The 22,105-nt window shown below is 37.8% G+C and overlaps 1 protein-coding gene across 2 annotated transcripts in view; it reads left to right on the top strand.

The window, feature by feature from the left end:
* The first annotated feature begins 6,169 nt into the window (after nucleotides 1-6,169).
* The window catches only part of DMD (dystrophin), a 922,027-nt gene continuing 906,091 nt past the window's right edge, over nucleotides 6,170-22,105 (top strand). For both annotated transcript variants that reach the window (XM_050904429.1, XM_050904437.1), the window contains exons 1-2: nucleotides 6,170-6,342; nucleotides 17,774-17,892. In XM_050904429.1, the coding sequence (XP_050760386.1) occupies nucleotides 6,182-6,342; nucleotides 17,774-17,892 (280 nt within the window). In that variant the 5' untranslated portion in view covers nucleotides 6,170-6,181. The remainder of the gene's footprint in view (nucleotides 6,343-17,773; nucleotides 17,893-22,105) is intronic.

Genomic DNA, 22,105 nt, shown 5'->3' with positions numbered 1-22,105 from the left:
TAAAAACTAAACACTCCTGTCAAAAATCACATGTGCATCATTCATTGAAGTAGGGAATGTTTTTTTTCTAGTTTTACAGGACATGTTGTAGTGAAAGCAACAGAGAAAAGCTGCAAATAGTTAAATCACTTCTTCCTTTGTCTCCCATTCCAATATTCCTAGTTTAATTGCATAACATTATTCTAAATTACTTGTTAAGAACAGATGGAATATGAAACCTAGCTGTGCAACTTTTGCTAATAATCCTTGAATCACTGGTTTTTTAATTTATACGAATTATAGGCTGAGATGACTGTTCATGTTCAAATTCATATTTTGATTTGTTCATATTTTATCCTAAAGCAAAGTGTTAAAGATGTGCTTTAGTATTAGCTGTGTACTTATTAATTCCTCTTTCAGCTTTTCCCACCATTCCTCTTAACGCATACTTGCGCACACACAGAAGACACACATGTTCCCTGGTATAGTCTGGTGAGGTGTTTGACAACAGGCATGTGCTTTTAGAGTACTGCTTGCTTGCAGTACATAGGTGATTCGTTTCAAGCTTCATCTTGAGCCTAGTGATAACTGTGACAGCAGCTGTGATGGTACCTGTGACTTCAGTTGAACTACCCATGTATGAAAAGTCCAGGGATCATATTTACAAAGCACTGGTTAAAGGTGTGACACTTTCTCGGCATAGTCATAATGATTCAGTCCATGTTTAGTCTATACTTTGAGTTCTGTGTTTCAGTCTGTTCTATTCATGGATTACTGAAAGAAGGTGACCTGCATGTTCTGGACTTCTCTTTTTATTCAAAATTTTGTAAATAAATTTCTAATTTGGCTAGAATTGAATTTCAGTTTCTTTTCTAAAGAGCAGCTAAAGCCTGGTTGGCAAGAAGAAGCCCTTATTATATAATAACCCTGTTGCTGTTGCGTAATGATGAATAATTAAAAAATAATATAAAGCCAGATTTGTACTTGGGCTTTTCTCTTTTTAAACAAAACTCAGGAGATATTGATTTGCTGCCTATTTCCCTCAAAGGACTGGAACTGTTCAAAGTGAATTTGCTTATTTACAGCTCTGTGGAGAAAATCTTTGTTCTTTTCCAGATTTTCTTTCAAGTTTTGAAGTGATTTGCACGATCTAGAATATGTTCGTGATTGTTCTGCCCTGTTTATGGGTTGGTACTATCTCACATATTGACAGCACTTCTGGTGAAACAAGGCTGTAAGTTTCTTAAGAGAGGGTGCTTCTTCCTCTTGGTACCATTTTGCCTATCACAGACTGTTCTTGGCACTAGGCAGCTGGAAGCACAACAAGCTGTTGTTAAAGATTAAATTATCGACTCAGGGCCACCAAACTTATCTGCCAGTTGTCTACAATTGGGTAAAACTTCTCGTTACCTATGATAACTTATCAAGATTACTATATTTATTTGTAGTCTGTGGGGGGCCTAAAAAGATAAATAATAATACACAGGCTAGTTGATTTAGTGCATGCTACTGGTGCAGTTTGTGTTTGATGGTGCAATCCACCTGCTTTTGCAAATACTTTCACTTTCTGATTCCAAGAACTTGCAGTCCTGAGAAGAGTCACCTAGAGGAAGTTTATCTGCCTGCATGTAAAAAAAAAAGATTCGAGTTGTGTGGACAGTTATTTTTTCGCAGATGAACAGGCAAGAAGCTTTTTCCAGTTTCACATCCTGCAGCCAGGACCACATTAGGACAGAACTGTACTTATATATGACAACAAGACCATCTCTTACAAAAATGTCAATCTCTTTGTGTAAAATGTTAAAGAAAAAAAAGAGAGATGGTAGAAGAAAGGTGCGTGAAAGGAATAATGAGGCAGTACCAGTCCGAGTGGATATCAGCACTCCCATTGAGGAGAGGCAATGGTAGAGGCATTGCAGCGGGCAAGACTTGACTCATTCTTGCCACTCTCATTTCTGTTCAGTAGAAATCTTGTGGCTTTCTGTATCCCCTGTGGTGATTGTGTCCTTTCTTATCTAGCCTGTTTTTCAGATTATTATTAAAAGTTTCACTGAAATTGAACCATAGTTCTGAGTTGAGCACCTGCTGCCAAAGCTCTTTATGGTACTGAATCTATCAGTTTCTATTTCCTTGAAGCTGCTGCCCTCTTTCTCACAGTTCTGTGATCCCAGCCTCACTGCAGCATTAACATTTAAGCAAAAACAAAACAAAGCCATTCATTTCTGAACTGTTACATTTGACAAAGACTTGAGAGCGGAAAAACATTCTATATTGCAGTGTGCAAGTTGTTTTGTTCTGTTTTGTTTTTAAGAGCAAACTTATTTTCCTGTAAACCATGAAAAAAACCCTTAGCAAAAATCTTTGGTAAGAGTCACAGCCAAAATCTCGACCTTCTTCAAAAAAACCCCAAAATAATAGGCATATACATAAGGCAAATATTTCAGAGAGGTGCATTTCAACAGTCAGTCAGCCTCATTTGGAGACCTATTAAAAGCATCAGGCCTGTTGTGTGCTTGTTGCAGAACCAGTATTTTAACTGGAATTACCATTTTATTTTATTTTGAATTATAATGGTGGAAATGAAATACTAACAGTTCTGTCAATACACCTTGAATCAATGAGCAAAGAATATCCTTTACTTTGATAAGTGTCTTGAACATCTATGAAAATGTTCTTAAAAAAGTTCTTTAAAATGTGCTTTGAAAGAGTTTAGTGGATTCTATCTATAAAAAAGTAATCTATGCAGTCAGAATACCTGAAATGTAGCAATTAAAAAATACTAAGTTGTTCTGTCAGGGAGCTGTAAGGTCCCTATTTGATTGAGAAAAATGAAAACACCTTGCTTTGAGAATAATTTTTTTAGATTCTCTCCTTTTCTCCCTCTCTTCTAGGGGCTGGCATCCTGAAGCCAAGTGCCAATCTTACAAAGTGTTATGTGCCTGAGTATTGGTTTTGGGTGAAACAGATGTAGTGCAAGCCTGAGACTGTGCTGTGTTCCTAGTCACCTTGCACACACACAGCTATGCACGCACAGACTCCAGGACATGGTCCTGCAGCAGGGAAATCAGAGGTCCGCTGCCGCCCTGAGCCAGGCTTGGGCGCGCTGCTTTTGGCCGCTTTTCAGTGTGGTGACGAGAATAGCAGTGCTCCCGTTCTGTTCACAGCTTTCTGCTTGGCAGTTTGACATTTCGGAAGTCATCTTGGTGGTGTCTGTGTTGCCCTTTTCCCCCCTTCTGTTCAGAATTGAATCTTTTCTTATTGCCGTAGTATAGGTCCATTCCCCAGGAAGAGCAAGTATTTCTATTCTCTGGAAGTTGGAGTTTCTTACACCTTAAAGCTTTGTTTCCTGCCAGGATATACTGCATTAGAAAGGAGAGGTAACAAAGAAATAAGTATCAGAGGTCAACTCATCATTTGACAGCAAGAGGCAGAGCCTACCAGACACTTTGAAATAGCAGTAGTTTTTGAGCCTGGATGCTGAGGTTGCTTATCCATCCAAAAGCTCTTCAGGCTGATGTGAACACATCTCTACGTGCTACTGTTTCTGAACAGTACATCTTAACCGAGTAGCCTTCAAAAAGCTTCCTTCTAACCTCAATGTCAGCCAGCACTTTTCACCTCCGACGCTCATCTTGCTTCAAGGCCCAGCCGTCCTGCGGGCAGCGTGGTGCTGCGCCCGCAGTGGCGCGGCGTGGCGTGGCGTGGCATGGCACGATGCTGCATGGTGCTGCCAAGGTGCCAGGTGGGGTGGGAGGGATGGCAGTGCCCCTCGGGGCGCTTTCACTGAATAGGAAGTGACCTCAGCTTTCAGGATGAGATCAGGCCCTTTTACTTCGTTATTTTAAATGCCTGCCATTCCCTAGGAGACAACAAAAAATCATAATTTTTACAGTCTTCACTGCTGCAGAGAAATGCAGGAAAATGAGACTAAATCTTTATCCGTTGTCAGTGATTTATACTCAACAAGATGAATTTGAAACTATTTTGTATTTGTTTACTCAAAAGTAGAAATAAATGCTAAGTTTTTGGCTTTGTCTCTTTAAATCAGAAGGAAAACTATCATCTGGATTCTTCTGAATAATTACCTTCCTGATGGCCCATTGTTTTATTGTTTTTGCCTAATTTCCTCCGTTCATACTTATTGCTCCTTTCTCTTGTGTTAATGTCAACTTAAATACTTGATCTTTTCTATACGTTATGAACTTCTCTATTTCTAAATCTTGTGTTTCTGCATTCATTCAGCTATCCTTTTATATGAATGTGTGTTGTATTTTTCAAATGTTACAGTTTGCTTATAATATTCAGATAAATCTGCATTTGTAAATACAAGCACATAATAAGAATCCAAAATGAACAATGAAATCCTGGCTTGGACAATTCTCCATTACCATAATTTCAGTATTTTCTAGTCTTTCATATTGTTTAAGTTTGGTGCAATAGATGCTAATCTCAAAACTTTTTTTTAGCACCAGAATTAATGAAAAACAAATTATATTTTGATAGTAGTTAAGGGTTTTTGCCTGGAAATACAGGAGGCAAATCTCTTAGCTTCTTGCTGAATTATATAAATCTACTTTGGCAGCTCTCAATAATGAAGACACTAAAAATATTAATGAGAAACTCAAAATACCCAGTCAGACATATGAAGCAAAACTAAAGAGTACATTTCCTAATTTTCTTAAACTCTTTACTTTCTGTCTCCTGGTGTAGAAATGGAGGCAACTATAAAATGCTGCTATTCTTATCTGATAGAATCTTATATTCATTTTCATTGGTGCAAATTACAATCTTAGACTAAAGTCAGAAATGTGTCCCATGAAATTTAGAGAGGATCAGTTTCTCCTCCCGTCTCAGAAACTAATAACATATAAAGTTAACTTTATACCTAAGTCTCAAAAGGAAAATTGCAGGCACTGATACTCTTTGGGTAGTATCCATCTGAGATGTAAAAACAAGACATTCTTTTAGTAATTTATATCTTCACTTATTCAAATGATTGAATTAATTACTGTGAAACTAGCAAGCAACTTACCAGACTGAACAATAAAATGGTATCTGTTTTTTTTCTACAGTATCATAGTAATTAATTTTTTTTATTGTTGATTATTCTTTGAGATTGCATCTTCTGCATGTTATCTTATGGTTTTTACAATTTCAAAATGGTCCATCCTTTATCATAAAGTAGCTTCTGCACTGAATGTTGTTCTTTGACTGATACTGGCTGCAGAGCAATTCAAGTGGAGAATTAGAATGAAATTATACTCCATAAGTGAATAAGCAACAATAAGCAACTTTAAATTATATCTTAGGAAGTATTTTAAAAGGGCTGCTAATCTTTACAAGATGTATGGAGAAAGCAATGATTTAAAAGGGATTACTTTACAGGAAAATAAATTATGGACTTCTTAGTACAAGTTTTGGGTGCTCTTTCACTAGTAAAGAAGTTGGTAAGAAATACGTGATCGACTGCATTATGTCAAACTCCAGGCTAATATTTTTAGAAGCCCTCGGAATTAATGGCTTTTTGTAAAATAATAACTGTAGGTCGGTGAGCTTTCTCTAATGAGAGAGGAATATTAACTATTCATTAAAAAAACCTAAAAACTGAAACATATACAATACTCTTAACGCATGCAAAGAAATTCACTTTTCATCCAAGTGCATGTATGTAATTATAGTTTGCACGTTTAAGTCAAAAACATTATCTACTGTGCACTAAGCACATTTATTTTGCCTTGGTACTTAATGCAACTCTGTCAATGAGAGAAGAATGTTTTTCATCATTTTATCAACTTTTGCTATAGTGTATCATATTAACTAAGGATATATTTCCAGAGCAAAGAAAACCACAAGGAGAAATACTTAGTTTGAACGAACTCTGTTCCTGTAAGTGGTGCAAACAAATGTGCCTTTTCTGTTCATGCATGGAAAGCTTCATGTGGCACAGGGATGAATGTACTGAATGCATCACCAATGGTGACCAACAAGTCAGTATCAGTTGTCTTTAAGCATTCAGACTTGACTGCTGTCATTATACTGTGACAGCAAGTATGTTCTGTGATTACTTAGGAGGTTTTTCTTTAAGGCTTAAATCTAGGCAACTGAAGTTTTTCTGTGTCAAAAAAACCCCAAAACATCAGCTTTTAATGAGTAAGTTCAATCATTGATGAAATTCTGTCTCTTATTGCAGGTCAAAGATGTAATGAAAAACATCATGGCTGGACTGCAACAGACAAACAGTGAAAAGATTCTGCTGAGCTGGGTCCGCCAATCGACTCGTAATTACCCACAGGTCAATGTTATCAATTTCACCAGTAGCTGGTCTGATGGATTGGCTTTCAATGCACTCCTCCACAGTCACAGGTAGGAAAACTAACTTTTCATTATTTCAGTGAGCTTGTAACAGACAGCTGTAACAGGGCTTGAGGATGGTGTATCTATTATGTGGGATTTTTAGGTGCTTCATGTGTGGGTGTTTCAGCATTCTTTTAAATGTCTGCCTGTTTGCTTTGACCTGGGTGCTGTGTTTGGTGTCAGACTGAATCCTCTTGTGGAGGGAGAGTGTCTGAGCTTTTCACAGCACAACCAAATATGCTCAGTTCAGATCCTTTTCTGGAATTTCAGTGTATCTGCCAAGCAGATAGTCTCAAGGAATACAGGCTTGGAAACTTGAGAAGAGCAAGGAATAGATCCAAAACTAAGCCTTTGAGGTTGTCCTAGAGGGAGAAGGAGATTTTTCTGTGGGTACTTAGAGGGGGGAAAATGTAGTGTTTGTTGAAAGCCTCTGACAGTTGCTGGATTGAAAGTATGGATTTGCCTCGAAAGGACACAGCTGGACAAGGTAGCCTTTGTTTTCAAAAACTTTCATGTTGTTCCCTCAGCTGATTTGAGTTTTCACCCTCTCTCAGAAGTTGTCTCGTTCTAGTCCATGCTGTATAAAACTCTGCCTTTAGAGATTCAGAGTTCTCTGGTGGTTCTGTATACTTAGCTTAAGGAAGATGTGCAAGCCAATCTATCTTAAACGTCTAGTTCTTGCTACTACTGGTTGTAAAGCAGTACTTATTTTTCTGACGTGGTAAGCCTCCTGATCTCTCTTCTCCTGCTTCTATACCTCTCTCCTAAAGGGGGCTGTCCTGCAAGGTGGCTGACTGCTCCAAATTAAGTGAGGTTTTGAATAGGTAAATGGGTATGTTCTGTTTAGTAAGAGACAACAGGGATTTACAAGATATTAGTAATAGTCAGGCCATTTTTTTTTAAGTTGCATAAAAGGCTTGAAATAAAATAAGGCAAAATACTTCTAAAAGCATAGCTTGAGACAATATATGCCTTCCAACTTAAGGAGTGAAGAGCTGCAGATATTTCTTTCCAAAATTTTCACTGGCTCATGTAAGTGTTTCTGAATGAAACTGTCTGATTAAGTCTACTGCTGTTGTAGTCCGAAGACTAACACTGACAACCATTTACCGTGGCTATGCCTTACACCACCATCCCAGGCATAGTAGGCATCTCTTGCTGCAAATCCGTTTTTAAACCCTGCATATGCCTGGGAGCCTTGAGTAGATCTGACTGAAATAAGGTCCAGGAACTTTCAATTACAAGTGTTGTTTGCTTGTAATGTTAGGAATGAGGCATTGTCTTGAGGAAGAATTTATTGTACTCTAAAAGGGCTTTGTGTATGTCTTTCACCTGCATTCAGTATTTATAACATTAACAACTGGCTTTCCCACCATCCTGCTGTTACTCTGCCGTTGATGCCCTCACACCTTCTTGGTGTTGGTGCAAGTGTTTACGCAGGTATTAGGAGAACTGCGTTTGGGGAGCTAAATAAGAAAAGAACTAAAATACAGTGACTATGTCATTAGCTTTTGATAACTACTTTATTCATTGGTCATTCATTAAAATGTGGTTTGGTGGGGTTTTTTTAAACACTCTCTAAACTTACTTTTTAAATTATTTCCGCTGGTGATCATTTCTTATTTTAATTTGCTGTGTCTCTCATTTCATAAGTGGTTTCATTCTGATGGACTTGAATATAAGAATGCAATTATCCTGTAGAAATCAACGAATCTCTTTCTTTCTAAAGATCTGATTCCATACTTGTAGATGATTTAAAAAAAAAAAAAAAAAAGCTTTGTGTGGGATAATCTTCTGTCTGCATCTTACCTTCACGGAAGCTCTGTTACAGTGTTGGAGCTTAACGCGTAATTTCTGTGGGCATGAATACCTTTTCATCTTCCTAAAACATTGGCTATACACAGCCTTATCAAGTGGGAAAATGCTGTTTTTAACTCAAACACCAGGTTGCTTAAGTCACACAGGAACTCTGTGATACAAAAAGGACTGAGTGATTCCTACCTTTGGTGGTACAGTGCTGCCTCTGTTGCATTGGATACAGCTGGGGAAGAAAAAATAGATACACCTCAAAGGGAAAATACTTTATTTCAAAACTGCCAAAAAATAGTTACACTGAAATCATATTGGATAACTAATTATTACTGTAGACTCAAAGGCTCAAACCAGTAGTACTCTATGGCATTGTAACTACCTTGATTTCATTTTCAGCAAATCAGTGCAGCAGAAGGTGAAAGTGGTGACTTGTCTTTTCACCTAGACACAATATCAGACTGCTTGTTTCCTGATTAGAGTATCTGATACTCAGATATTCAGATTGTGTGCTCTACAGGACCATGTAATATCAACTGGTGTCTGTAATTGGAAATTCCTTTTTGTCCCTCCCTGTAAGAAGAGCTCCAGAAGTCTGAACAGAGGCTCTTATTCAGGAGCAGTCCCTGGTTGGGGAAGGCAGTTGCCTGCCTAAGCCACATTGGGATTGTCTAGACAAATCTCTAAGTGTCTATATGTCATGCTTTATGCACTGCTGTGTTCAGTTCAGTGCAAAGTTCACCAGTTGTGAACATTCATTTCCTGCTCACTAGAATTTATGCACTATATTCAGGTTTTCTAAAACAGGGCTGCAAAACTTAAGCTGGCTTTTACTGTTCTTGTGTCTGCTGCCATAAATCTTGCACAGCTTTCTGCACAGTAAGCCTGTCTTCAATAGAAGTGAAAAAGAACTGCTCCACAGAAGTCTTGTCTCTTGCCCAGTAGTTAGTGCACGCATCTGGGAAATGGCAAGTGTGCATTCAGATTCCCTGAGGCAAGTCTCCAAGGCTCCAAGACACACCAGTTGTCTTCTACTGGACTTTAATCACTAAACTATTCTGCAAAAGTCTCAGAGGAAGACCTAATGTTCTCTGAAGCCCTGAGTCAGTCATTTCTAAGATGAACCTCTGTGCTTAGTGTGTCCTCTATATTGATTTTTGGTGACTTTGCACTTCGTGCTCAGTATGCAGGCGCACTGAATTGCCCTTCAAGATTCAAGATGCAATCAATAAAATAGGTACACTAAGACACTCTGAGTGTTCAGGAGCACCTAGCTCTATCCTGTAAGAATAAAAAGCCTTCTCTAAGAAGTGTTGACACCTAATTTAGTCACTCTAAAATGCAGGTACCTACTTGTTGAGTGTCAGAGTCTCTTGGCTTCGTGCCTAAAGAAGACAGTTCGAATATACACTTAAGAAAAGCTGATCAACACTGGTTTACATGAAATCTCAGAGAAATCTGGTGTCTCACACATCCTATGCTTTATTAATGTTTTGTGGTTTACGTACATAGAATGACAAGCCCTCTGAAGAAAAACACTTTTGAATTTAGCTCCTCTGTTTTCCCTGTTTGATTTTCTGTTTCTCCAGTTCTCCTGTTCTACTTCTTTCTCTTCCATTTCCTTGTTCTCCATAAAGTTTGGTCCAGATGTTCTCTTCTTTTTCCTCTCTTCCTCCGAGTTTATTCCTCTGTATTTCATTAATTCACTTTTTCCATTGTCTTTTTTCCTCCTTCATTATGGTCCCTTTCTACAATACCTTTCACTACCTCTCTTTCTCCCAGCAATTTTTATATTGAAATGGGCTCTTGAAGAAAAACAAGGATTTGTTGCTGTAATTGTCAGAACAGCTATGGTTGTCTTTCTGGTTACTTAGGAAATAAGTACATATAGTACTTATATAAAAACACATAGTACATATATAAAATACATTGGTGGAAAATTTCATTTTTAAAGATCTAAAACATATGTTCATCATTCCTGAAACTTAAAAGACGTTCACGATTTAATTGTTAAAAATAGTCTCTATTGCAAATAGTAGCTTCTCCTTTTGACACTGATGTCTTTGAGTTTAGCCTTCCCTTCAGGTGTATTTCAAAGGTAAGCCATAAGCCTTCCACGTTGACCTTCAGGCTGTAATTTGTGTGCACAGTCTTTGTCACATTTACATGTTCTCAGGAATGGAAGCAGAATTAGTCAGAAAAAAGGCTAGCCATAGTTTGAAAATCAGGTATGATAATGAACTCATATGGTGGACCTGGTGCCTGGTGTGTGTATTTTTTGCCAATTTTAGCACTATTCCTAGGCTGTCTGCTACCAAAAAAAACCCTAATAAGACCAAAAAAAAAAAAAAATCTCTCCAACAGTGAAAGAATGATGCTAACCAAATTTTTCCATAGTATTTAGGGTCTCTGAAACTGAGGGAAGATTTCCTGGTAGCATTAAAGTAATTTCTTTTTGATATCTATAGGAATTGGTCTCTCACAATATGCAAACATTAAATTTTCTAAACTCAGTCCTATTTCATTTGCTTTTAAAAACAGTGCTTCATAATACTTTTATGGTATAATGTTAAGAATGGTATTTTGGCATAAAGTAGTAAGCTATTAAGATCAGTTACTACATGCTGTGGTTAGTCTTACTGTGTATCTAAACCACACTAGTATTTTTACAATTAGATTTTTCTTTTAAAAATAAGTCAAGCCTTTTTTCATAACTGCATCAAAATATACACTACACTGTAGCCTCTATATTGCCTCATCTGAAACATTGGCTGAGTGCTTAAATTTTTAAGTTGTAACTTACTAGAAATAGATCTAATTAACATTCTACTTTCAGAAAACACTACGTACGGTAAGTCGGAAATTTTTTAGTCACACTTTTACTGTGGCTGCAGGGAAATTAACGTTTTTGCAAACTTAACTTTTTGCAGCTCACAGCAGATAATGGCAAATAATTTTGAAGGAAATACGTATAAACTTTAAAATAAGTAACAGTATACACTATCTTATGATTACAGTAATTTTTGTGTCTTTGATTTATCCTTCAACATCTTTCATGTTCAGCCTCAATTTAAAGCCTCTGTTACATATTTGTTGCCTTAGCTTTGTGGGCAGCTCCTTTTGAGGGTCGGAAGGGGGAAAGGAGAAGAATAGCAGGAGGAAGCCAATTGCGTAGATAAAGATGGGAGACAGACTTACATCGCTTCTTGGTTTTGATGTTAATACACTCTGGAGTTGCTACTAACAATATATTCCATGTGTCCATCTGATCTTTAAAAAGGAAAAAAAAAACAAACCCTCGGCCTCTCTTACATCATGTTCGTGTGCTTTTCCAAGTGTATCATTCCATTTGATTGCTACATAGTATTTACCTGTTTCACCATAAAGTATCCAGGCTGAGTGATTGTGTGAAACATTTGAGGACCGGCACTGCATTACAGAAAATATCATTATATTCATCATAGTCATAGTCGGGGTCCTCATTGTCAAGGAATAAACACATTGGAAAGCTGTTATACCTTGGTCTTTCTTCTGTTTATACCACTGTTATATTTTAGGTATCTGCCTTCCAAAAACATCCTAGATAGTACTAAGTGATCTTTGTTCATGGTTCAGGTGCAAAAAGCTCAAAAATGCACAAGCACAATGACTCCAACTCCAAAATTCCTTAAACTCCTGAGATGTGGAAGGCTTAAATGCTATTATTAAGTAGAGGATAGCGGCTTTACATGAATCGCCAAAAAGATCTAATATGGTTCCTTTTACTTTGATGGTTGATAATAATGAAAAAACTGCGTGCCTTAAATAATAAAACAAAATCAAGCCAATCCCTATCCTTTAAGTGGTGATATTTTCATTTCTCTTATATAATGTTTTCAGTGATGGGTAGGTGGCTTTTTGTTGTTTTGGTTTTTTTTTAAAGAGCTTCAGACAGTAGTGTGGAATTTGTATCTGGATGAATATTCTCAGCGCCTCCTTGAAGGGATTAAAATAAAGTAAGAGACTAGCATGAAGCGCTAACTATGTAGACATAATACACTGTGAAAGCAGTACTCTCAGTGGGAAGCTTTATCTCTCATAGTCTTTTAACCTACCATTCCCTTGCTTATGGCTGACTGTTTTGTTTTGATCAGATATGTCTAATGCCCTTTCTCTGTCATTTTACAAAGAGCTTACTTCGAGTAGATATTCCCATTTGTATAATCACCATTTCTCTATGGACATTTAGGCTCTTTAGCAATTGCTTTTAATACTGAGTGTGAGGAGCAGTGGAGCACGGGTTACTTGGCAAAGCTACAAGGGCGTATCAGTGAGCCCAGGATGCGAATTTTCAGAATATAAAGATAAATTTGGGATATGGTTCCTTGAACGGTATGTTCTGCATTGAACTGAATAAACAAGGCAGCAGCTGTGGAGTGGCACCATCACCTTAGGAATATACAGAAACTAAAATATTTTGCTAAGGAAGAGAGGTCAGTCCTGCTACATTTGAAACTCTCCCTACTGCAGGCTCCGGATCAGAAAGCTTTCCCTGTTTATTTCTTGTAATCTTTTTCCTCCAGATGGGTATCAGAGAGAGATTTGCCTCTTTCCTCTAACTTTGTTAAGGCTTTTTCCACCCCCCCCACCCCCCAGTCCTTTAATCAGAATTTTGAAGTGGGAACAAGTGGCATTCATTAGCTTCCTCCTTGCTTCTTTAAAATGCTTGAACTTAGGCCAGGTGACTGCCTTAGAAATGAGCACTTTACTGCAGCTGTTTCTGCTTCAGGATGGCAGAGTGGGGAGGGGAGAAGGAGAATGGCATTAAAAAGAGGTCTTGGATGGAAGAAGCAAAAGTTTGTCTTTGGTAAGTTAAAGGAAATGTAGAAGTAAATGCAATGGTATGAAGAGGTATGAAAATACTTTTATTGTAACAAGTCACTGGGTTACATGCTAGTTACTGGCTCCTGGTTAGTTTTAATTGTGAGAGAATGGAAAACATAGACAAGATTTTCTTGTGTAAATAAGGCTAGAACAACAACAAAACCACAACTTTTCTCTTGAAAAGGAGATGGTAATTTTTATGGTCTAAATGTGACCCCTTTCTACATACACTGATGGAAAGTTTTTGTGAATTAGATTTGTAAGTTGCTCTTTTGCTAAATCATTTTATTGCAGCCTAATTCTAATAACATTAATAGCATTATAACCTTAGCTAGATGTTAATACAGCTTAAGAAAGTGGCCTATTAAAGCATGCATGGTGTTTCTTTGTGATGTTCATAATTACCTTTGTGTAATTATTTTTTACCAAAAGTTATGTAAGTTATGAAGATTGCTGTTTTAAAGGTTTGTGATACTTTAGAAATTAGTCACTTCAGAAATTCTGAATAAATGAAAACAATACATCCCATGATGTTAAAGTATCTTCAAAATGTTTCACTTCCTTTCTGGAGTGTATGCTTTGTTTCTTTTACTTTTCTTGAATCTACACCTTTGCAAAATTCATTACCTCCTTAGGTTTCACTACCATATGCATCTTAGATGAATTAACTTTAGGTTCATATGGAAAAAACTTATTTGAATGAATAAACATGTTCTTTAGTAAGTAAAGAAACCAACTCCCAAAAATTGTTTATTTTTTCTTCACTTATAAACTCTTGTGGGGGTTATTTGGTTATAATATCTATATCTGCACTCATGAAAACTAGCTTTCCATTTTTTACAAAGATTTAGCAGATGGTCTCTGAGGAAAAATAAGAGTAAACTTTGAAGGTGTGTCTTGAAACTGTATCGCTGATAGGGGCTGCGGCTAGGAACAGAGCACTGTGGTGGGACGGAGTTACTGGACATAGTTGTCTGCCACCTCTGAGTTTTGTTTTGGTGCTTGCTTTAAATTGGATGGTAAGATGTTGCTTTTTGTAGTAACTGTGGTTTGTCTTATCCATGACTTCAGTTTCTGCATAGAGATATGTCTGGATTTGTTTGGCCTTAAAAATACTCCAGATTCAATTTTCTTACCCAGGCTGATCTATTTCCACCATAAATTATGTAATTGGTTGGGGGGAAAAAAAGTCCCTTTTATACTTTATGACCAACTATTTCCCTTGCAAATATATTTTTAAAAACTTCAGGTTTGTTTTCCCCTTTCTCTTTTTTCTTTTCTTTTTTTTTTTTTCCCCTGCTAGTTATAGGAAAGAACTGCAGGTACAAAAATTACCTTGTGTTCAATATAAATTTTGATTTTACAATACAAAACTTCTCCATTGAAGCCTTTAATCCTTTCAATTTTGGCTTTCCATGGTTGTCATAAACTAATACAAAATCAGTGCTGTTTTAGCTGATCAGTGGGCGGCTAGATGGAGTTCAACGTGTTCTTGTTAATTCTAACTTCTTTGAACATGCATATGATTGTATGTGTTCAGGGAGTGGAGTGAAGACTGCTAGTTATGTCTCCTTGGCTTTACTCCCTGTCAGACATGAACCAAGCTGCAGACATGAGAACAAATTTCCTCTCCCTTTGTACAATTTGAACAATACAGAGAGAGCGAATGAAGGCAGAGAATCAGTATTCCATTTTATTTCTTTTCTCTACTGTTTCATACCTGCTCACCCCTGTATTTAAAACTCCTTAGAAAGCTAATAATAGCTGTTATATGAAATTCTGTTTCAGTGTGGTTTCAGGGATTTTTAAAACCTGTTTGCCATATACCACAATTCTTAATCTTCTAGGCTGTAGTATCTCCTGCAATCGTACCTGGCAGTATTGCCGCATAAATATACCCAGCGAAACACCTAGACACATAGCACTGAGAAGCTGATGCTTCAACGTGATGTTATGACACTCTTATTCTAGTGATGGTGCTACTGAAATGCGTATAGTTGAGTATTCTTTCAACAAAGGGAGAATCTGGAAAGTTAAATCGCTGTTGGAATAGAGAGAGGCTGGATTATGCAATTGAGAAGTTGGATGAAGTTGATCGTCTAAGATATTATTAATGATGACAGATGTTTTTTCAAAAGGAATAAGACAATATTGTGTCATTCCTCAATGAATAGTTTTAAATGTTACTGTTCTTGCCCAGTGGAGTCCTGACTGGTTAGAGGAAAGCATGTTCATGTATATAAAATCTTGTACCACCAAACAAGTCATGATTGTGTGAAGATAATGTGTTGCTCTGAGCAGCACAAGTGTGATTAGAACTTCAAATTAAATCCATGCAAGAAACATTTGGGGGGGGAGGTAGTCCCTCAGATATCATTCTTTTCTTTCCTTGTCCTAAAAGCTTTTGTCACTGAATAATCTTTTTAGACCCTAGTCTCTGTAGTATTTGTGCAATACATCCTTGCAGAGCCTTTTAAGAAAGTCATAATAGATAGCTTTGTGATTACTACAGTGTTCCCTCTGCTAAATTTGATGTATGAGCTTATGCATCCTATGCTATATGCCAGCCAAAAAGTGTGAAATTTGGAGAGAATAAAGAAATGAAGAATATCCGTATGCCTGTAGAGTAAGGTGTAGGAGTGTGGTGGGTTGACCCCAGTCAGCAGCTGAGCACCCACACAGCCACTTGCTTGCTTCCCCCCTGCTCCCCTGTGATAGGGAAGAGAATAGGAAAAGCAAAAGCAAGAAAACTCATGAGTCGAAATAGAGACCTTTTAATACGTGAACGAAAGAAGAATAGAAAAACAAGCGATGCAAAGGCAGTAACTCAGCATTTCCCAGAAGCAGACTGATGCCCAGCCAGTCTCCAAGCAGCAGCCACCTTGGAAGACAAAACCCCCTGCCTCCCTCTTCCGTTACCCCAGTGTTCATTGCCGAGCAAGTTATATAGTATGGAGTATCCCTTTGGCCAGTTTGGGTCACCTGTCCTGGCTGCATCCCCTTCCAGCTTCTTGCCCACACCCAGCCTACTCGCTTGGGGGAGGCAGAGGGGGAGAAAAAAGAGAAGGTCTTGATCCTGTGTAAGCACGGTTCAGCAACAGGCAAGCAATTGGTTTGTTATTAACACTGTTTTAACCACAAATCTGAAACACAGCATCATATGGACCGCTATGAAGAAGGTTAACTCCATCCCAGTCATAGCCAGTACAAGGAGGATGGAAAAAATTGTGCAGACGTAATCTGTATTTTGAAAATGCCTGTGTTTAATTGCACAAACCAGTCTATGAGATCACAGACTTAATGCATCCATGACTAGAAACGGAGATTATCACCTAAGTTTCCTCTCCCTTCCCTGTCCTGCCCCCAGCCAAATTTGGTATTTTGAAGTTGTTCTGCATGTAGGAAGGAGGAACCTCTATTTTTAATTAATGTTTAAGAACCTCTGCATAGAGAAGCAAAATACCTTACAATAACTTAATTGTTACTATGTAAGTCACTCCCCTCTTGGAAAAAAATTAGACAGCAAAGGTGCATAACTGGGAAATTACTACTACATAAATGGCATTTTTCCTTTGCTGTCTTGACATTATTACACTATGATGTAGTGAACGTTTTTACCATCTATTATAACTACGGGCGACTGTTTAAAATAAACTTTTAAAATTAATAAAAATGTAAGTAAATCTGTCATAACTAATTGCAACATTTTAATTTGGGTAAATAACTTACTTGATTTATCTGTAGGTAAAATTATACGTTTAAATGTTTTCTGATTTAGAACGCTGTATTAAAATCACAAATAGTGTAGTTGTTTTTCTTCATATTCTATGCACATTAATTACAGAATACCTGATTAAACTTTTTTCCAGAGTGCCTGATAAAAAATTCTGATCTCCTAATGGATAACTCTCAGATGAAATGCTGAAGATCACAGTGTATTAACATTATTTATATTGCAAATAGTGCAACTGATAATACAAGGGCACAGATTGTGTATCTGAGCTATAAATTCAGTTTTGGTTGTTCTGTCTTTTCCTGCAAGAGCATTTAAATTGTGCTCTAGTGCTTTTGCTCCTATCAGCTAAAACCTATGATTGGACTAGAGTTTTATACTCATCTGAAAAGTGTGTATTTTTCTAAAGGTTTTGGGAAGAAAAGTGGCATGTGCAGCTATGCTGCATACGTTCCCAGGTCATGAATTTTTGAACCTGTTGACTGATTTCAATTGGATATAGCAGCGAGCAGGTAATCTCAGAAGCAATTACATTCTTAGAAATAATAAATGAAGTGAAAAACTGGTAGCTGGAGAGAGGAGGAAGGCTGCAAAATGACCTCAGCAGTTACCTGGCCTGCCACGAGCCAGTCCCGGTGTGCATGGCCACAGCACGCGATCCTTCTCGCCCAGGCACTCTTTGGGACTAGAAGAGGGGAGCAAGCCTGCTGCAGGCATTTTGGGCAATGATAGGAGCAGAGTGCTATGGGTGAAAACAGGCAGACTCCCCTCACTTTGGGGGAGTGAGGTTATAGGCTGTTGGGACTTAGTGGAGAATAAGAAATGTGGTTAATGTGATGGTGATCGACATGAATGAGTATAGGATGTAAACCCATTAGAAATCAAGCTTCATTAGTTCCAGCGCTGATTGAACAAGTTCTTTCATTAAGAAAATAAAAAAGTAGTAGCTGATGCTGATGGATAGCTGTAGAAGTATGAAATTAAATCTAATGCTAAAAAAGAAGAAACTTACTGTTCCTCTTATTTTTGCTTTAGACCAGACCTATTTGATTGGAATGCTGTTGCTTCTCAGCAGTCACCTGTACAACGACTAGACCATGCATTCAACATAGCCAGGCAACACCTGGGCATAGAGAAACTCCTTGATCCTGAAGGTTAGTAGAAATTATGTTATTTTCTATAAGTGTGTCGTGGTTTAACCTCAGCTGGCAACCAAGCACTATGCAGCCGCTCGCTCACTGCCCTGCGGTGGGATGGGGGAGAGAATCAGAAAAGTAAAAGTAGAGAAAACTCATGGGTTGAGATAAAGACAGTTTAATAGGCAAAGCAAAAGCCACACACGCAAGCAAAGCAAAAAGAGGAATTCATTCACCACTTCCCATCGGCAGGCAGGTGTTCAGCCATCTCCAGGAAAGCAGGGCTCCATCACGCGTAACGGGTACTTGGGAAGACAAACGCCATCACTCCGAACGTCCCCCTCTTCCTTCTTCTTCCCCCAGTTTATATGCTGGGCATGATGTCATACGGTATGGAATATCCCTTTGGTCAGCTGGGGTCAGCTGTCCCGGCTGTGTCCCCTCCCAGCCTCCTCACTGGTGGGGTGGTGTGAGAAGCAGAAAAGGCCTTGACTCTGTGTAAGCACTGCTCAGCAATAACTAAAACATCCCTGTGTTATCAATACTGTTTTCAGCACAAATCCAAAACATAGCCCCATACTAGCTACTATGAAGAAAATTAACTCTATCCCAGCCAAAACCAGCACAAAGTGGAAAATCAATTTTTCCGTGCATTTGATTGTAAACTAATTTGACTTTTTTGAACTGGAATTTAACACTTTGCAAGATAAATCATAAACTGAAGCAAAATCCTTTGTTTATTTATGTGTTAATGTTACCGTTGTGCTCTATTGAAAGAGCATAAGAACTGTCTCTATGTACATGCTCTAAAGCAATTTTTTTCCAGTTGTGGGGTCAGAGTTTTAATGTGCGTGCACTGAATTAAAGGCATCTCAATAAGTAGCTGATTTCTGTTTCGAAGATTTAGAGCATCTGCAGCTTTTATATATTCTGGAAAGAACATGAGTTCAAATTACCTTTTAATATAGATCCAAAATGCGTATTCAAACTCTAGATACTCATATCTTTAAAATATAACTTATATATCTTCTGTATATGGAAATTTTATCAGGGTAACATGACTCGTATCACTACCATTTAGTCTTATGTAATAGACTCGCCTATTTTACCTTAACTCTATCTTTTGTACTTCCTTATGTTTGAAAAGTTCCTTGTTTTTCACATGAACTTTTTAATTCTGTCCATTTCTGTATGTTCTCTGCCCTACTTTCTGCACTGCTGAAAGCCTAAGTAATTTTCCCTCAGAGAACATTTCTAAAACATTCTTTAGTACACGGCGATATTGAACAGCTGTTTTATTTCCTTTTTACATATGCCTTTGCATATATATAGGCTGTCTTTTTCCACACCATGATCCATATGCTATATTTTCATGCAATTTCCTATTAAGCTGCTAAAAAAGTGCAGTTTTCTATGTTTGTGCTGTTCTCAGTGGCTTACCTTGTGTTGAGTTTCTGATGGGAAGAACCAGAATTTAACAAAATGTAAAAATGAGTCTAAAACATAGCATCGGGTCTCTTAATGTTTAAATACAGTAGGGCATGTCTCAAGATTGAACTAATAAACTTGTGTCCCATATATTTCCCTAGGAGAAATATATGAAAAAACTGTCTGCTTATGCTGTAGTTGAACATCATACAGCTCTCTGCTCTGTAACCTTACTGCTTTGTAGAGTGAAAACTGTTAGAGGAAATTTAATTAATTGCCACCTATTTTTTTTTCTCTACAAATAAAAACCCGCAAATTTTTCCAAAGGAAAAGTAAATTCTGTACCTATTTGAAAACATACGAATTTGTGAACCTATAACAATTTTGTTCATGATAATAAATCTGTTCCTAGACTGAAAAGGAGAATTACTGGTACGTAAGTGAGGAATCTAATTTTACTTTGTGTATTTATCACCTCTCCTAATTAGATACTCAGATATCTCTTAACAGCGTATCGTGTAACAACACTCTATTCTCTGGCTGTTAACTTAATAAAAACTGCAAAGTGCTACTGTATTAGAACAAAAAGGGAGTATGCATTCAGTGGTGAAACATTATTTTAATGTAACTTAATATTTGTCAAAACAGCATGCATGGAATTCGTGAATGCTTTAAAATTTGTTTTTGTTAATTAAATGTTTGCTATCTCCACATTTTGAAAATATTATGTAGAAAGGAAGACACTATTCAATAAAGCCATCCTCTTCTGCAACCATATATGGTAGTCAAAAAAGAAAGGGTTTGGGTTTTTTTGTTTGTATTCTGAAGTTACTGATGATTGATACATCTTGAAACAGATGACTAGGAAGTCTGTCTTAGCAATTATGTTTTGAAAAGTAAATATTTTTATTCAGCCAAACATTGGTTTTCCAGGTTATATATGAAGTTCATTTGTTTCTGAGGTTGCTGATATTTCAAGTCTGTCCCATGAGAAGCAGTCAGTTTGTTTCTGAGGTTGTTGATATTTTAAGTCTCTCCCATGAGCAGCTTTTAAAACATTGTTTCAGAATTTCATCTCCATTTCAATCACCAAAGTGGTTAAGATATGGATGATATTTAAGTATTTCCTGTAAAAGCCATGTTGTTTAAATTAAAACTTTTGTATTTTGATTCATGCAGAGATGATGGTTCTTGCTATTTTCCTCACTTACATTGACTACTAGGAATGCTTTTTTACATCAGTAGTGTATCTTAAAGCAGGTGCTTTGCTTAGTTTTTAAGCAAGTGAACTTAACAAAACCTGCCCTAGCCAATTGTATTATACTGATGATGCACGCATCTTAAAACACAGACGAAAACACTAGGCATCTCCTGTAAAAGGCTTCTTCTGTGTCCTTTCATTTTCTTAAGAAATTCTTATTTTATACACAAGTCCTAAAGTAGTTTGACAAAATTGTCTTGTTCCTGTTTTGGTACATTGACGTTGTATCTTGTCTATGAAGCTTGATAATATCTTCACAGACTGTGTAACCTTACTAACTTCCTCTTAAAAATAGCAAGCTGTATGTCTTTCTGCTTATAGCTTTCCTCTAAACAAAATTAGCTAAGGAAAGATTGTGATTAATCAGGTGTTATCTGAAGATACTGTGTTTTGATATAAATTCCCAAAATAGGCTACATATGCAGCATAGAATAAAATCTGCAGAGCTATTCTGCAATCAGAATGTTCATAATATTGGGGGAAAATGCAAACAAACTTGTCTGCAAGAATAAGATATGTGGTAGGAGCTTTATTCCAGCCTTTTCCCTTCCCTGTTTAGGTAGAAGAGGTGAGAAAGCTGACCTCATTCCACAGCAAAAATTTTAAATATATGTGAGCTGTTGGTTCTTTGTTTTGTGGTTGTTTTTTTTTCCCCTGATGTTGAAAAGGTGTGTAGAAAAACATAAGGGACAGGTTTCCTTCCTCTCTTCTGTCATGAAGAAGCAGTGGAAGATTCAGCTCTGTTCTGGATGCAGGGGTTTAATGTACATTAAGTAAGTTTGCCGATGATACTAAATTAGGAGGAGCTGTGGTCTCCCTCAAGGGTAGAGAGGCCTTACAGAGAGATCTGGATAGACTAGAGAGCTGGGCAGTCACCAACCGTATGAAATTTAACAAGAGGAAGTGCCAGATTCTGCACCTGGGACAGGGTAATCCTGGTTATATTTACAAATTGGGGGACAAGAGGCTGGAGAGCAGCCCCGTGGAAAGAGATCTGGGGGTTTGCGTTGATGGCAAGTTGAACATGAGTGAACAGTGTGCCCTGGCAGCCAAAAGGGCCAACCATGTCCTGGGGTGCATCAGGCACAGCATAGCTAACCAGTCGAGGGAGGTGATTGTCCCACTCTACACTGCACTGGTGTGGCCCCACCTTGAGCACTGTGTGCACCTCAATAGAAGGAGAACATCAGACTGTTAGAGTGTGTCCAGAGAAGGGCAACCAAGATGGTGAAAGGTCTCAAGGGCAAGACTTAAGAGGAGCAGCTGAGATCACTTGGTTTGTTCAGCTTAGAGAAGAGAAGGCTGAGGGGTGACCTCATCGCAGTCTATAACTTCCTCAAGGGGGACAGCGGAGGGGGAGCTGCTGATCTCCTCTCTCTGGTGACCAGCGATAGGACACGAGGAAATGGAATGAAGCTGCATCAGGAGAAGTTCAGACTGGATATTAGGAAAAGGCTCTTCACTGAGAGGGTAGTCAGTCACTGGAACAGGCTCCCTAGGGAGGTGGTCATGGCACCAAGACTGTCAGAGTTCAAGGAGCAT

Source organism: Gymnogyps californianus, chromosome 1, assembly GCF_018139145.2.
Source record: "Gymnogyps californianus isolate 813 chromosome 1, ASM1813914v2, whole genome shotgun sequence".
NCBI classification, from domain to species: Eukaryota; Metazoa; Chordata; class Aves; order Accipitriformes; family Cathartidae; genus Gymnogyps; species Gymnogyps californianus.
The sequence above is the reverse complement of the archived record's forward strand: the minus strand, read 5'-3'. Positions and strand labels throughout refer to the sequence as shown.